Source organism: Myxine glutinosa, chromosome 5 (assembly GCF_964187855.1).
Source record: "Myxine glutinosa chromosome 5, kmMyxGlut1.1, whole genome shotgun sequence".
In the NCBI taxonomy this organism is placed as follows: Eukaryota; Metazoa; Chordata; class Myxini; order Myxiniformes; family Myxinidae; genus Myxine; species Myxine glutinosa.
Window position 1 is genome coordinate 86,379,582 of NC_136265.1, and position 17,801 is coordinate 86,397,382.

General features: G+C 48.4%; 1 protein-coding gene across 8 annotated transcripts in view; it reads left to right on the forward strand.

Moving 5' to 3' along the window:
- Positions 1 to 17,801, forward strand: part of LOC137418896 (uncharacterized) — a 224,307-nt gene that overhangs the window by 151,319 nt on the left and 55,187 nt on the right. For 2 of the 8 annotated variants that reach the window (XM_078778301.1, XM_078778304.1), the window contains exons 1-3: positions 10,245 to 10,514; positions 12,796 to 12,981; positions 17,047 to 17,157. In XM_078778301.1, the coding sequence (XP_078634427.1) occupies positions 12,807 to 12,981; positions 17,047 to 17,157 (286 nt within the window). In that variant the 5' untranslated portion in view covers positions 10,245 to 10,514; positions 12,796 to 12,806. Of the gene's footprint in view, positions 1 to 10,208; positions 10,515 to 12,795; positions 12,982 to 17,046; positions 17,158 to 17,801 lie in introns of those variants that run through there. The other 6 variants (XM_078778302.1, XM_078778305.1, XM_078778299.1 and 3 more) reach the window with 5 other exon arrangements.

Genomic DNA, 17,801 nt, shown 5'->3' on the forward strand with positions numbered 1-17,801 from the left:
TCAATGCAACAATTATATTGGAGAATATAAATTTATGATGTCATCACTCACGTGGTCTGGCAGCCATATGGGATCAAAGAAAAATAATGTTCAAAAACAGAAGAGTCGGCTCACAAGAAGTTGACTGCGCAGGGAAAGTATTCTATGAATACCATTTAGCTATAAAATGTAATCACAACAGTTAGTTATAAAATGTAAGCACAATAGTTAGTTATAATATGTAAGCACCATAGTTAGTTATAATATGTAAGAACAATAGCGAGTTAAAACATGTAAGCACAATAGTTAGTTATCACATGTAAGCACAATAGTTAGTTATATCATGGAAGCACAATAGTTAGTTATAATATGTAAGCACAATAGATAGTTATATGTGAGCACAATAGTAAGTTTTAACATTAAAGCACAACAGTTAGTTATCACATGTAAGCACAATAGTTAGTTATAACGTGTAAGCACAATAGATAGTTATAATATGTAAGCACAATAGAAAGTTATAACCTGAAAGCATAATAGTTAATTGTCACATGTAAGCACAATAGTTGGTTATAAAATGTAATCACAATGATTTGACATCGTATGTAAGCACAACAGTAAATTCTAAAATCTAATCACAATGGTTCGCCATAATATGTAAGCACAATCGTTAGTTATAACGTGTAAGCACAATCGTTATAAAGTGTAAGCACAATAGTTAGTTGTAACATGTAAGCGCACTAGATAGTTATAAGATGCAAGCACAATAGTAAGTTTTAACATTAAAGCACAACAGTTAGTTATCACATGGAAGCACAATCGTTAGTTATCACATGCAAGCACAATAGTTATAAAATGTAATCACAATGGTTCAACATAATATGTAAGCACAATAGTAAGTTATAACATTAAAGCACAATAGTTAGTTATAACGTGTAAGCACAATAGATAGTTTTAATATGTAAGCACAATAGTAAATTATAACCTTAAAGCACAACAGTTCGTTATCACATGTAAGCACAATCGTTGGTTATAAAATGTAATCTCAATGGTTCGACATAATATGGAAGCACAATGGTAAGTTATAACATTAAAGCACAATAGTTAGTTATAACATGTAAGCACAATAGTTAGTTATAACGTGTAAGCACAGTAGTTATAAAAAGTAAGCACAATAGTGAGTTGTAACATGTAAGCACAATAGATAGTTATAATATGTAAGCACAATCATAAGTTTTAACATTAAAGCGCAAAAGTTAGTTGTCACATGCAAACACAATAGTTAGTGATAAAATGTAATCACAATGGTTCGATATAATATGTAAGCACAATAGTAAGTGATAACATTAAAGCACAATAGTTCGTTATAACGTGTAAGCACAAGTTAGTCATAAAATGGAAGCACAATAGTTAGTTATAACATGCAAGCACAATAGTTTGGTATAAAATGTAAGCACAATAGTTAGTTATATCATGTAAGCACAATATATAGTTGTAATACGTAAGCACAATAATAAGTTATAACCTTGAAGCACAACAGTTCGTTATCACATGTAAGCACAATCGTTAGTTATAGAATGTAATCACAATGGTTCGACATCATATGTAAGCACAACAGTTAGTTATAAAATGTAATCTCAATGGTTCGACATAATATGTAAGCACAATAGTAAGTTATAACATTGTGGCACAATAGTTAGTTATAACGTGTAAGCACAAGTTAGTCATAAAATGTAAGCACAATAGTTAGTTATAACGTGTAAGCACAATAGTTAGGTATAAAATGTAAGCACAATAGTTAGTTATATCATGTAAGCACAATATATAGTTGTAATATGCAAGCACAATAGTAAGTTATAACCTTAAAGCACAACAGTTCGTTATCACATGTAAGCACAATCCTGAGTTATAGAATGTAATCACAATGGTTCGACATCATATGTAAGCACAACAGGTAGTTATAAAATGTAATCTCAATGGTTCGACATAATATGTAAGCACAAGAGTAAGTTATAACATGAAAGCACAATAGTTAGTTATAACGTGTAAGCACAAGTTAGTCATAAAATGTAAGCACAACAGTTAGTTATAACGTGTAAGCACAATAGTTAGTTATATCATGTAAGCACAATATATAGTTGTAATATGTAAGCACAATAGTAAGTTATAACCTTAAAGCACAACAGTTCGTTATCACATGTAAGCACAATCGTTAGTTATAGAATGTAATCACAATGGTTCGACATAATATGTAAGCACAATCGTTAGTTACAAAATGTAATCTTTTAGCGGTTGCCGAAGACGACAATAAGAGGCCATTTCGTTGGGTACAAAAGGTTGTTTATTATACAGAAATCTCCAGCAACTGCTAGCGAACGGAAGTCGTAACGCCTTATATAAAACCAAGAACCCTCTTCGGAGGGCGTGGCTCCAACAGCCGCGCGTGCGTCACGACGACACAACCAAAAGCCCGTGTGCGTGGGTTAGACCAAACCCATCGTAATGGTAACCGTCACATGCGGATAAGTTAACCGCGACAAGTGAATAAGGTAACCGCGACAAGTGAATAAGGTAACCGCAACATGTGAATAGGGTAACCACTACATGCGCCCCCCCAGAAGGCACTCCACGGGCGTGTACGTAGTTCACGGGTGGAACAGAGCCGGGCCGCGGGTGGAACAGAGCCGGGCCGCGGGTGCTGAGCAGCAGTAGCAGTTGTAGTTGCAGCAGTAGGAATTGCGGGAGTGGCGAGCAGCAGTGCGCGTGAAGACAACGAGGCGCCAGTGCGCGCGAAGGTAACAAAGCAGCCGTGCGTGCGCAAGAGATGAGCAGCGGTAGTAGCTGTAGTTGCAGGAGCATCAGCCTCGGGATCCGCCATCGGAGCAGTAGTTGGAGTGGCGAGCAGCAGTACTCGGCCTGTGTGCGTGGAGGCGATGAAGTAGCAGTACTCAGCCTGTGTGCACGAAGGCGACGGGCAGCAGTACTCGGCCTGTGTGCGCAGAGGCGACGAGCAGCGGTGCTCAGCCTGTGTGCGCGAAGGCGACGAAGTAGCCGTGCCTGGCCTGTGTGCGCGGAGGCGACGAGCAGCAGTACTCGGCCTGTGTGCGCGAAGGCGACGAAGTAGCCGTGCCGCCAACGCCCCGTAACGGCGTTCCTTTGGAGGGTCCCGGGGCTGGTTCGCCCCTCTAGTCGTAGAGGAGGAACCGAGCGCGATGCGCGAACCACATGGCCGCTCGTCATTGCTAAAAATCCGGCAGTTCGAGTTTAGGTCTTGTGGAAGAAATTGCGGTCGCAATCCTGCCGTGTTCATTTGGCCCCCGAATACGTTCGGGGGCAATGGGGTCACCAGTTTAGCGGTTGCCGAAGACGACAAGAAGAGGCCATTTCGTTGGGTACAAAAGGTTGTTTATTGCACAGAAATCTCCAGCAACTGCTAGCGAACGGAAGTCGTAACGGCTTATATAAAACCAAGAACCCTCTTCGGAGGGCGTGGCTCCAACAGCCGCGCGTGCGTCACGACGACACAACCAAAAGCCCGTGTGCGTGGGTTAGACCAAACCCATCATAATGGTAACCGTCACATGCGGATAAGTTAACCGCGACAAGTGAATAAGGTAACTGCGACATGTGAATAGGGTAACCACTACAATCTAATGGTTCGAAATAATATGTAAGCACAATCGTTAGTTATAAAACGTTAAGCACACATTGTAGGAGCTGTGCTCCCACGTCAATCGGAAGAATGGACGCGCCAAAAAGCTGGAATTCATCCGAGTTTCTTTATTGTCACAAAACAACTTGGGTACTCTGAAAAGCCCATTTATCGTGCAGCAATATATTGTTACGGTCCGCGGATAAGGATGTTGTTTGCCGAGCGGAGGCACCGCGGCCGAACAGTTTTCCCCGACTAAACCCGATTCCCGAACGTTGGCCGGATCGCGCCACAGATATTCAATTTGGAAACCTCTAAAGCGACTGAATGTAAAGAGGAAGAAGAAGACGTACAGAAGAGTAACGGGATTTATTATTTACACACACAAGCAAAAGGAGCAGTCAAAGTTATATACAGGGAACATGGAAAAAGCAGGTGACACAGTGAAAATACTAGCTTATACAAACTTAATTAAATACCCAGGACAGAACAAACAGAGCAAACTCACGTACACAAGAAGGATGGAATGGCAGGAATGAATGCTGGAAGGAGGAATGGGAAGGTTCAGCTGGGGCAGATGGTTCGGGCTTGATCCCGCACGGGACGTCGGCTGGACCTCGACGGCCACCGATGCCACCGCTATCTGGTTCCCGCGGGGTAACGGGTTGAAGCTGCCTGGTGGAGTCAACGCTGCTTGTGGAGCCAAAGCTGCTTCTCTGGCTCACCTCAGGGCGCGTCTGCCGTCTCTGGCGCAACTGCTTGTAATTGACCTTGAACCTTCTCTCTCTTCAAAGCTCATCTGGATATTCTCACGCAGTACCTTGCGCGCGCGCTTTTATAACGCCTCCGGCGATCAAGCCGCCGACCTTCAGGACACGCCCATTGGTGTGCTCACCTCGGCCCTGGTTGGTCGTGCGACCCTCTGGCTCCGCCCTTGATGACGACGGGCGGGCACGCCTTTCTTCCCCGACCCGAGCACATGTTCAATGGTGGTTTTGGAGGGGATGTAATATTGGCAATCGAGGCTTGGCCATGACGAAAGGGGAAATGGAGGTTTTGGGAATGGGATTAAAGAATGAAGGGACTCTATCTTATTTCACTTGGTGCAATGGAGTGTCATTTTAATGGAAGACAAAGCCTTAACCTAATACACAGAATAAGGAAATAAACTACTGTACAGGGATATTATAAGAGTCCTTCAATGTATGCTTTATGGAATTAACTACCGGAACGCCCTTTGACCTTTATACACACTGGAGCAAGGAGGGCTCAGACTAAAACAATAATTCACAACCATTTACTATACAATACAACACAATCAAAAAAAATACAATCCTCATATCCGCAACAATATATACACATTATCCCGGAGCGTTTGCCCAGGAAAGGCGAGAGGGGGCGTGGCCTGGCATCCTGGCCGTGGCCTGGCAAGTCGAGGGCGGGCATGCCCGGGCATGCCCGGGCGTCCCGGACGTGGCCTGGCAAGTCGAGAGCGGGCATGGCCGGGCGTCCCGGCCAAGGCCTGGCAAGTTGAGAGCGGGCCTGCCCGGGCGTCCCGGACGAGCCCGGCATGGTGATCGTTCCGCGTCCTTGGTAGGTGCAAGGCGATTGTGTAAACCCAGCGGTAGCCGCTACACACGTCCCCCCAGAATCGACTTGCACCGGCAGGGTCAATTTAAGGGGGGTCCTGATGACCCGGCTGAAGCGACCCCTGGCGGGTCGTGGGGGGGGGGGGGGGGTCCGGTGTGGTGGTGGGCGGTCGAGTGGGGGGCACCTTGGATGGGGGGCGGCCTCGCCGTGGTGGAAGGGCCAACCGTGGCGGTTGGTCAATGTCCACGTGCGCCGGCTTGAGGCGGTCCACCGCAATCCGGTCCGACCTGCCGCCAATGTCGATGACGAACGACTTGTCGTCCCGTCGCAGGACCCGGCAGGGCCCGTCGTACGGCGGCCAGAGTGGCCCCCGATGTGCATCATGACGCACAAAAACGTACTCCGCTGTGCGAAGCGCTGGGGGGATGTAGGACTGGGGGTCACCGTGGTGGGACGTTGGCACGGGGGCGAACCGTCGGGCGGCCTCCTGGAGGTCCAAGTGCTGGTGAGCTGCGGACCAGGGACTGGTAGCGTCGGGCATGAATTTGCCCGGGACGCGTAGCGCCTGGCCGTAGACAAGCTCGGCGGTGGATGACCGGAGGTCCTCCTTGGGGGCCGTGCGGAGGCCCAAAAGGACCCACGGCAGCCGGTCGGCCCAACCGCCGTCCTGAAGGCCGGCCATGAGCGCGGCCTTCATGGAGCGGTGGAATCGCTTGCACAACCCGTTGGCTTGGGGGTGGTAGGCCATAATACGGTGTAGCTTGACCCCCAGGTTGCGGGAGACCACGCCCCACAGCTCGGAGGTGAACTGCGGTCCGCGGTCCGACGAGATGTCCGCCGGTGCGCCGAAGCGGGCGACCCAGGTGGCGATGAAAGCCTGCGCCACGTCGGCGGTGGTGGTGGAGATGAGGGGAGTGGCCTCCGGCCACCTGGTGGTCCTGTCCACCATGGTGAGCAGGTGTGTGAAACCCCGTGATGGGGGGAGGGGGCCCACCAGGTCCACGTTGACGTGGTCGAAACGTCGTTCAGGCACGGTGAAAGGTGCCAGCGGGGCCTGGGTGTGTCAGTGGACCTTGGCCTGTTGGCAGGCTGTGCAGGTGCTGGTCCAATCGCGGACGTTCCGTCGAAGGCCGTGCCAGACGAATCGCGCCGACACCAGCTTCTGGGAAGCTTTCCGGCCCGGGTGGGAAAGGCCGTGGAGGGAGGCGAAGATGCGGCGTTGCCAGGTAGCGGGCACGATGGGGCGAGGCTGGCCTTGGGAGACGTCGCAGAACAGGACAGTGTCCGCGAAGGGGATGTCGGCTAGGCGGAGGCCCGTGTCCACCACCCGGAGGGCTTGCACCATGGTGTCGGTGGTTTGGTCCGCCGCCATAAGCGCAAAGTCCACGCCGAGGTGGACCGCATTCGCGCTGGCCCGAGAAAGACAGTCGGCCACGGCGTTGTCTTTGCCGGCGACGTGCCGGATGTCTGTGGTAAACTCCGACACGGCGGAGAGGTGGCACTGTTGGCGGGCCGACCACGGCTCCGTGACCTTGGCCATTGCGTAAACCAACGGCTTGTGGTCGACGAACGCCGTGAAGGGTCGGCCCTCCAGGAGGTGGCGGAAATGGCGAACGGCCAGGTGTAGCCCGAGGAGCTCACGGTCAAACGTGCTATATTTGAGCTCGTTCGTCCGGAGCTGCCGGCTGAAAAAAGCGAGTGGCTGCCAAAGCCCGTTCACCCATTGCTCATGTACGGCGCCCACCGCATAGTCGGAGGCATCCGTGGTGAGGGCGATGGGAGCGTTGAGCACCGGGTGAGCGAGCAGTGTTGCGTCGGCGAGGGCCCGCTTTGAGCTTTTGAAGGCCGCGTCCATTGCTGCGGACCAGACGATGTCGTGCTTGGCCGGCTTGTCCCGGAGGGCTTCGTAGAGGGGCAACATGAGTTGAGCAGCGCGGGGCACGAAGCGGTGATAGAAATTCACCATTCCCAGGAATTCCTGCAGGGCCTTTATGGAGCGGGGACGCGGAAACGTGGTGATGGCCTCGACCTTGGTTGGCAGCGGCACGGCCCCGTTCATGGTGATGTGGTGGCCCAAAAAATCAACGGCCGTCGTGCCGAAGTGGCATTTGGCCGGGTTGACGATGAGGCCGTGCTCGCTGAGGCGCCCGAACATTGTTTGGAGGTGGAGGAGGTGCTCGGCCCGGGACGTGCTGGCGACGAGGATGTCATCCAGGTAAACGAAGAGGAATGGCAGGTCACGCAGCACGCCGTCCATCAAGCGCTGGAACGCCTGAGCCGCGTTCTTGAGGCCAAACGGCATCCGCAGGCATTCAAATAAGCCGAACGGCGTGATGACGGCCGTTTTAGGGACGTCGGCCGCCCTGACAGGTACCTGGTGATATCCCCGTATTAGATCGATTTTTGAAAAAATGACCCGTCCTGCTAGACGGGCGGAGAAGTCTTGGATGTGCGGGATCGGATACCTGTCGGGGGTGGTGGCATCGTTAAGGCGGCGGTAGTCGCCACATGGGCGCCAGCCGCCCCCTGGTTTTGGGACGTTGTGTCATGGCGAAGCCCACGCGCTATCGGAGCGCCGCACGATGCTGAGGTGTTCCAACATTTCGAACTCGGCTTTGGCCACGGCGAGCTTGGCTGGGTCGAGGCGGCTGGCTCTGGCGTAGACCAGCGGGCCCGTGGTTGGTATGTGGTGCTCGGTCCCATGTCGTACTGCGACGGCCGAAAACGTCGGCCGCGTGAGGGCTGGGAACTCCGTGAGCAGGCGAGCAAACTCGTTCGCCACCGGGAGGGCGCATGCCAGCTCGGTCAGAGCGGAGCTGCTCAACATGCATACCAAGGAGCTGAAGGTCTCGGCGTTGATGAGGCGACGCCGTTGGACGTCCACCAGCATTCCGTGTGTGCAGAGGAAGTCGGCGCCTAGCAGAGCCATGGGCACGCTTGCGGTTACAAAAGTCCAAGTAAAGCGTTGGCCGCCGAAGCAGAGGGTGACGTTGCACGGGCCGAAGGTGCGGATGGCCGATCCGTTGGCCGCGACCAAGGAGGGGCCGCAAACTGCGGACTGCCTGTCCTGATCGGAGGCGGGTATGATGCTCAGTTGGGCGCCGGTGTCGCACAGGAAGCGCCGTCTGGACGCTTTGTCCGTGATGAAAAGTAAGTTGCCCGTGTGGCCGGCGCTCATGGCTGGTAATGAACGCCGGCCCGGCTGTTTCCCGGCTTGCCGAAGGTGCACGGGGGTCGGCATGTCCGGGCCTTCTGTCCTAACCTGGCATGATAGTAACACCACGCTTGGTCAGGTGGAGGCCCCGGTCGTCGTGCTGGAGGTGGTCGGCTCGGCGTAGCGGCCGCCAATTGCATCGGTAGTTCGGTCGTCGACCGTGCCGGGTGCTCGGGCGCCATGGGCATTGCGTTGGATGGCTGTGGGCCCCAGGTCGCTGCTGCAATGCGTTGGCCTGCCGCAGAGATCTTGTCGGCTTCCCTGGCGAGGGCGCGGGGATCCGTGATCGTCGTGCTTGCCAGGGCGAGGCGTACCGGGCTAGGCAGCTGACGGAGGAATAGCTTCCGGAACAGGAATGCCGGAGAGTGCTCGCCGAGCAGCGAAAGCATGTCGTCCATTCGCTCAGACGGGCGCGTGTCGCCGAACCCGGGCAGGTCGAGCAGGCGCCGTGCGTGTTCCGCCGATGAGAGGGCGAAAGCGTCGAGGAGGAGCTTTTTAATCGTGCCGTATTTGTCAGCGGCTGGCGGGCTCTCGAGGAGGCTCAGGGCGCAGGCCGCGGTGGCTGAACCGAGCGCTGCTACCACATGGTGGAAGCGGGTGTCGTCGGCCGTGATGCCTCGCAGGGCGAACAGGGAGTCCGCCTGGGCGAACCAAACCGCCGCGTGAGCCTCCCAGAAGGTAGGCAGTTTGAGGGCAACTGCCGTGTCCATGTCGGTAGGTCACCAATGTAGGAGCTGTGCTCCCACGTCAATCGGAAGAATGGACGTGACAAAAAGCTGGAATTCGTCCGAGTTTCTTTATTGTCACAAAACAACTCGGGTACTCTGAAAAGCCCGTTTATCGGGCAGCAATATATATACACATTATCCCGGAGCGTTTGCCCGGGAAAGGCGAGAGGGGGCGTGGCCGGGCGTCCTGGCCGCGGCCTGGCAAGTCGAGGGTGGGCATGGCCGGGCGTCCCGGCCGAGGCCTGGCAAGTTGAGAGCGGGCCTGCCCGGGCGTCCCGGACGAGCCCGGCATGGTGATCGCTCCGCGTCCTTGGTTGGTGCAAGGCGATTGTGTAAACCCAGCGGTAGCCGTTACAACATCATTGATTGACACATGGAGACAACGTTGAATGATGCCACCACTCTGTGTCTGTCACTCGTCTGCAAACAATATCACAACAAATAATTTAGCAATGAAAACGGGAAATGGGAGGAGGGAGGGATGTTTGCACCCCGGATCAACCAAAAGGGTGATTCATCAAAGTGTGTGTTGCTGTTATTGGAGCACCGACATCAACCAAAATCAACCAAAAGGGTGATTCATCAAAGTGTGTGTTACTGTTATTGGAGCACCAACACAGCGGAACAGCCTCGCTCTCAGCAATGATACAAACCAGCAGGGGGCACTGCATCATCGGCACAACCACATTCTCAGCAATGATACAAACCAGCACACAGGCTGCACCGATGACCCAACAACAACTAAACACAAGTCAACACTCAATAACAACCGAATGTCCACAATCTTCGGAAGGTTCTCAACCCTCAAGTGACGTTCCATCACCATTGGTGTTTAACTGAATTTCAAGATTCGAAATCCATCTTCTCGCCAAGTCTTCAAGACACCTTGAGGAAGGTGTATCGTCCAGCTTGGCATGTCAAACCTCTTTTTTTCCTCCTCGTTTTCATTCGGGATTCAATATTTTTGTGAATAAAACTTTTAAACTAGAAGTAACGAGGATAATATGCGATGGGCTGAGATAACGATCGAGAGAGATTCGATAAAAGTAGAAGTAACATGGAAGAGAAAAGGGAAGAAGAAAAATTCGGAAAGGAGAGGAAGAAGAGTCGGCGCGAATCAAGTGTGGATCTGGTTCACTGGACATGCGATTTGGTGTTTTAAACATCTTCGTGAGTGGAGGAAGAGTTGTGGAGATTTCGGGTTTGAAACATCTTCATGAGTGGAGGAAGAGTTGTGGAGATTTCGGGTTTGAAACATCTTCGTGAGTAGAGGAAGAGTTGTGGAGATTTCGGGTTTTAAACATCTTCGTGAGTGGAAGAAGAGTTGTGGAGATTTCGGGTTTGAAGCATCTTCGTGAGTAGAGGAAGAGTTGTGGAGATTTCCGGTTTTAAACATCTTCGTGAGTCAAGGAAGAGTTGTGGAGATTTCGGATTTTAAACATCTTCGTGATTAAAGGAAGAGTTATGGAGATTTCGGGTTTTAAACATCTTTGTGAGTAGAGGAAGAGTTGTGGAGATTTCGGGTTTTAAACATCTTCATGAGTAGAGGAAGAGTTGTGGAGATTTCGGGTTGTCCACATCACCTTGAGGAGCATTGTAGCTCATGGTATAGGTGGTGTTGTGCACACAGTGGGCGTTTCAATGTTTCCATGGATAACGTTCATGTATGACACATATAGACTATGGGATGTCCGCTCGTATCGTTCAGTCTTGTGGTACAGTTCGGGGGGCGGACATAAAAAAACAGTTTAAAATTAAGAAATAATTAAGAAATTACCTATTTTACCTTATCCCGTGAATACGATGTGCACATTTTCGCGCAATTCGTGAAATATAACCGACATACAATTCTAAATAGTATTGAACGACCTGCAACCTTTCATCCAATGAGATGTTATTGAAGTAACGTCTTCGGTCGCCTCTTCTTGTTTATCCAATAAGGAACGCTGTTTGGGAAGACTGCGGCAAAGGCAGCTATTGACGTTTCATTGCCGATTTACGGAAACCGCGATTTTTTGGGTCATGTCCGACGTCCACAAACAGCTGATCGCATGTAATAATGTGTCGTAAGTGGCATGATGGCTGCGGAAAGGGAGAGAATTTCTCCCAATTTAAAGTGTATTTGCCACTTCAGCCATGGACTTGCGCCAAGTAATACGAGATATGTCAACTGAAACACTACCATGGCCTCCAACTGGTTCAGATTTGACGGTTGATGCTGCCCGTAACATTATTCCCGCAAAGCTATTCAACTTTGTGGCATGGGTAATTGGGGCCTCAGATGATCCAGATGAAGAAAACTATGTTGACGTGAAGGATGTGGTGAGCCGTAGAATCCTCAGCATTACCCAAGACATAGTCTTCCTGGCCTCAAAAGGAAAGAAGTCAATGCCAAAGGAAGTATCATTGGCCATGGCAGTCTGGCACCTCAGTGGTTCTGCTCAACTGATAGGTTGATTTTTTAAATATATATTTTTAAATTTTTATATTTAAAATAATAAAATAGTTGATAGGATTTTCTCGAGGAATAAAGAAGGCCACAGCCCAGAGCCTAATATATCATACTAAAATAGGCAATTTAGTGTATCTGTCTGTTTGTCTGTCTGATTGTCTGTCTGACCATTTTTGACCTTGATACATTTGGTTGTTCCTCATCCAATCTCAACCAAAATGTCACATGATGGAGTTTGCAGCTACTTAATTTGTCCCCCTACCCCCTACCCCCTTCCCCCCAAAAGGGGTTTTTCTCTGCCAATGGGATTGGGTGTTGAGGTCCATATCGTGTTCGGATAGATTTATTGTGGTGTTTTTTCCAGGTCTAAACAAATCACAAACTGGTCAAACACTTGAAATATTTCCTTCAATCCTGACAAATCTTTCTCTCTCTATCCGAAAGTACCGTCTGGCAACCTCTTCCCCCTCACGTTTTGAATTTTGGGAATTGCCGATTCTTCTTCCTCTTTCCTGTGTAAATACGCTCATTTAATTTCCAAAGTAACTTCACTTTCCTCGTGTTCAAACTATCTAATGATACAAATGCTCTTCTTTGAAACCTGTAATACAGGTGATTCAGTCCTACTTCCCAGTGTGATGAACATGAACTGAATTCCCACGGACATGTTCCAGAGGAATGTTGTTGTTCCATCCGATTTTATGTAAAGTGGTTTCTTATTTATTACCTGAAAGTTATTGATGTGGGGAAACTGTCTGCATATCAGCACACCTGTGGCATGGATTACCTGTGAGCATAAATCCTCCTTCATACACATTCCCTGTGCTCGTGTTTGAGGCCTTCTCACCATTGAATGTCTTCATCATAAAATTGCAGAACAGGCCCAGATTTTACATAAATATCGAGACTTTTTAATTTTTCAGATGCGGCCAAATCAACATTCACATGAATATGCAATTTACAGTGTTGTCTTCGGACATGCAATTTTGTTTTTGGGGGGGGGGGGGGGGGGTCACTGGGTGTGCGTTGGTGTGTGGTGAAAGTTTAAAGTTCTGTAACTGATTTAAGCAGAAGATAAGGCCTCAAGTATAGAGGTACTTCACATATTGGCACTTTGTCAGATCAAGGTCCTCAGAATGGACTAAACATCAGGAAGAGTGGTATGTTTCCCTCCTCTCTGAAGGTTCACCCACCATGTCCGCTCAAGTTGGCTGTGAGAAGGATTCCTGTCATGTGCAGTTGGAACCGGAACAGCCGACAGTGCTCGTGTGTGGAATGAAGGTTGAGGAGCTGGAAGGATTTCCTGAGATTCTGCAGATAAAAATCGAGGATGTGAACTCCTTTGAGGAGCAATGTGACCAGCCGAATGGTGAGTTGTGTGATTGACATCACTTCTAATGAGATCTGTGTTTGTTTCATGTGGTTTTTTTTGTGTTATTGAAAAAGGCTCCTGAAACACCTCGAGCAGAAAAGAAGGAATAAAATGGAAAATGAATGAATGATCGTTTTAAGGCCATTTTCCCTGCGAGAGCGGGGGTTAGCCTTGCGGGCCCCATGACAATCATGGTTCCCTGTTTGAGGCAATGTTTTTATGGCCGGATGCCCTTCCTGATGCCAACCCTTTTAGTCGCCTCTTACGACACGCAGGGATATGGTGTACCTATTGTAAACCGGGGTACACACCGGGTCATAAAATAAAATGGAAAGTTCCCCCAAATATTCCTACAGGTCGCACAAGAACTGCCAGCAGCCCCCTTCTGGTGAAACTGCCAAAATCAAGACTCTCTGCTCACCTTTGCTCTTTCATTCCTCTTTTCTCCTGCCTCTGAAATAACTCCATCACTCTCTTCAATCGCTCTCCTCTCTCCAGGTCTTAAAAACAGCTGTTCGCCACCATCTCTTTGTCTTCCCCCATCCAAAACCTTGATCTTTTCTACCCCCTTCGAAACACCCCAAATTCGCAATGATGGGGTCGCTTGGGGTGGAAAAGATCAGGGTGAGACAGAGCATGATATGAGATTGTGATGAACAGCTGTCTTGAAGACTTGGAGGGAAGAATGAGATTGAAGAGAATGTGCAAGTTGTTTCCACAAGTGGTTGAAGAAGGGGAATGAAAGGGTGAAGGTGAACAGGTTTCCTGTATTTTGGGAATTTCACCAGTGGGGTGTTGCTGTGGGACGTGTTCCCTGCACAACTGCAGAAACCTGGGGGGAGGAGGGGTGAGAGGGTGGTGGGGAGGGGGGGCACAACACATGGAAAGAGCAGACCAGAAAGGAGACAGGATAAGAAAGACACACCACTCACCTCTCTGTGTTGTGAATGTGATAGGCCCATACAGGGGCGTTGATCGCTATTGAAAAGTGGGGGAGACATTTTCTGGGAAAATTATTTTGAAGTGGCTGTGAAGAAGATGATGATGTTTTTTGTCATTTTCATGAATTTGATATAATCTAATAAATAGTGGCCAATTTGAAATGTGATATAAAATTTAAAATTGAATTGATGGTATATCACAAAGTCGGAAGACTTCCTATGTGGGAGTGACACACAATTCCTCGAAAAAGAAAATCGACCAAGATACAACCTATGAAGGTACCTGCCAATCCATCACCTGTGGAGGATTGCACATCACATAACACTCATTAATCCTTTGTGTGCGGCATCTTGTTTGTTTGTTTTCAAAATTTTCATTTGAAAACTACTTTTTTTTTTGGTCGTTTTCCAAAAAAAAAAGAATTTTCATCTTGTGACAAATCTGCGAAAGCAGCACGCAAGGGTTAAACATTTGGGCAGCATCGCTGAACTACAAAATTGACCGAAGAAAAATAGCCCGTTTGTAATTATTCTTTTCAGACAACAACTGAAAACTGAGTGAAGCTCCTTACTTTGTTCAAACATGAATGGTGCTGCATTTCACAGTGGGAAGGTCCATGACACCTCAAATTTTTCACATCCAGAAAGGGTTCCATGAAAAGTAGGTGTAACTGCATGTTACGTTTGTGGCAGGGTAGGTAATGAAATACCTTGGTCCAGATAGAATTGTATAGATTAGTGTGCCCCGAATGTCGCGAAGAAGAAGAACAAAAAAAAGAAGAGCCTTCAAGTAACCTGTGTTTTATGACATTTATGCCATGGTCTTGCAGAGAGGGTGAAATAAGTGTATTGATTAATTGCAATGTGTGTGAATGATATGTGATTTGTGTGAATGAATGGGGGGAAAATATACTGAGCCATGCCACTCACCTGTTGGACCAGGACAGGGCCCGTGGAAATTTGGTGACATTGGGATGGCTCTACAGGTAACGTTGGGTATTGTGGCATATCCACCGGGGGACGTGGTCTTTACAGGGATCCAAGAGTTGCACAAACGTTTTGACTTTTGGCATAAGGTTTTGTGGTTAAGATAATTGTGTGTTGCTGACTTTTTCTACCCGCCCCAGGAGTTCGGAGCGAGGATTTCAAGCTTTGTAAATATTTGAAATGTTGCTTAAGGTGTGTAGAACGGTAAGCAGACCATGTAAGTTAGCTATGGCTCGCTTACCACAGCCCCTCCTAATTTATTTCATCGGCTCATGAAGGGAGTCCGTAAGTGTCAAGGTCAGTAAGTCGGAAAGTTGCAGGAGCTGCGGTTCCAGGGGGAGGGGGTGTCTCTGTTACGTTTGTGGGGGGTATCAATGAAATACCTTAGTGCAGGTTGAAGTGTGTAGATTACCATGCTCCAAATATCGTGCAACAACACCTTGATGTAAATAAGTCAGCTCCGTGTGTTCGGATCAAGTGTGACGTGTGGCCATACGGAGGGTGGCTCTTGTGCTATGTAGCTTAGGGAAGAAGAATATATCCCCCTGTCCATCCTACCTTTTGTGATCTGACCTTTGTGGTTAGGTTATCATAAATCGGCCTGCGATAAGACGAGGGCCATCAGGAAACTAATTCAGGGGCATGACAACACCGACAAGCCTGACAGAAACCCAGCACATTTGCCGATCGGCAAGGGAGCCCCGCCCCCCAATGGTGTTGATGGGTGTCCACAAGGGCCGTGAGGCCCTGTCCCAAAGGGAATGATTGGTCATGGCCATGGACTGAAGTGGTGGGGTGTGGGGTGTGGGGATTGTTTGGAGTGTTTGACGTCATCGAGAAGAGGGGATGGTGCGTTCCCCCCCCGCCTCTCTCTCTCTCTCTCTCTCTCTCTCTCTCTCTCTCTCTTGTGAGGAGAACTTGTGGAGCTCGAGAAACCTTTGCAACGTCGGAGGAGGGGGTGTTGGTTGACGGTGGTGCTCATCGGAGACTGAGGAGATAGCGAGCAAACAAAAGGAGGCTATCTTGTCTGCTTGCCTCACGCCGGCAGCTGGCTACGGGAGCGAATCTGCACCATCTTGTGTGCTTCCCGCGCGGGGTGGCTACACTGCGGATTTGACCATCAAACTCCGAAAAGCCTCGGAGACCAGAGCTGCGTGCCGGCCGTAACAAATACAAAGAACATTATTTTATTTATTTATCATTCCCGTGTCTAATTGTGTCTGAGTGGAGGATCCCCATTTCGGAATTTTACTTTTACCTCACCTTTCATTTTTCATCGTCTTGCAGTTATTTTTATTAAACCCTTTATTGGTTGCGGTTTAATTCAGTGTCGGTCTTGCTCGATTATCCTGGTTCGAGGACGCTCCAGTGGAAACCCGTCCAGGTAAGTAACTCCCCCCGCTCCCGTGGCGCGTGTAAAGAAGAGCTGCCATTGTTTGATTGAACGCCTCGGAGTTTAAGCTCGATCGGCCACCCATCACCATGGAGGATCCTAAACCCCCGGTGAACGTGACAGTATCTTGAAAGTCCAGTCCTTCAATACAATTAGCCATCAACACATGATTTTTCCAAATCACTCCTGAGCCTTTCTCCACTTCCTGACTTTTGATCCTTTCCACTCCCCTTGTCATGTGGTCACATGTCATGGCTTTGGCCTGTTCATTCCATTCTCTGTATTTGTCAATCTGTTAACCTGCCACACTCTGCCATTTCGTTTTCCATCAGGGTTCTTTCAAGTCCAAAAAAATCGACCAGTCGCATGTTGGATCACGTGTCCATGTATTTTCACAATAAAAGTCGTTTGGGGAGGAAACCTTCTCCTCACCTTCTGTACATTTTTCTTACCTTCTCTATTTTGTTGGTTGTGAAATTCCCACTGAAGTTGTGGTCGGGAAAGAAGCATCTTATAACATTTGTACAGAAACAGAAGCAGTTTGTGCAGAACGTAATGCTTTGGTATCGTGATGTTTTGACACGATGCTCTTCCTGTGGGGAAATGTTTTATTTTCTCTCTTCAAGGAAGACCTCAAATCAACGATTTTAATGCTTTATTTATTTATCTATTTTAAGGGTATGAAAACAGCTCTGCATGTGACGCAAGATGCCTGCCTTTAATAAAAGTTACTTTTTCCAGATTTCTTTGTGAAAGTGGAAGTGAAAACTGAGCACGACATTGATGTACATCTGGATCGACCCGAACCCAAAGATGCCAAAGCTTCTTTCCTCAAGAACCAGACTCATGAAGGTTTCTGTCAATGTCGATACATTTTGATTCAAACAGTTTGATGATGAACTCTGGTGTTAAGAAAAAAAACATGACGTTATGATTTCATTGCTTTGAGAAATAACCACGATGGTAAATCAATTTCTCAAACATCAATTTTCACCTTTATCATTATACATAAAATATTTTAACCAACAATAATATACCTTGTTGTATCCTATTATCCTTAATTTGTACTATCGTCAATTCCGAGGTCTCGAGATTGGAGGTCTCATCTCTTCAAAGCTGTCCATGCGCGCTCGCTTTCGAAGTTGAGTAACTTTTCACAATTGTGTTTTTGTCGAAACTGTATCTTTCTGTCGGTGTATGTACCTATTGGGGTGTCTTTAAGAGTATTCTTGGCGTTGGTTTTTCATACCTGTGTACAGAATCGTAGGTCTTTCGTATCGCGTATTCTGAGGCCTAAGTGTAGTACTAGGCTACCGTGTCCGACCTCGGCTTGAGGCTTTGTTTTTGTCTCAGCGGTTCTCCGATCGTGCTGCAATTACTTTCCGGTCTCTGTTTTTCACGGTCTTTTCATCCCATACTTCCTTGTTTTAAAATCTCAAAAAAAAAAAAAAAACCCAAAAACATTTCCTTCTGTTTTTATTCGTTTATTCGTTCTT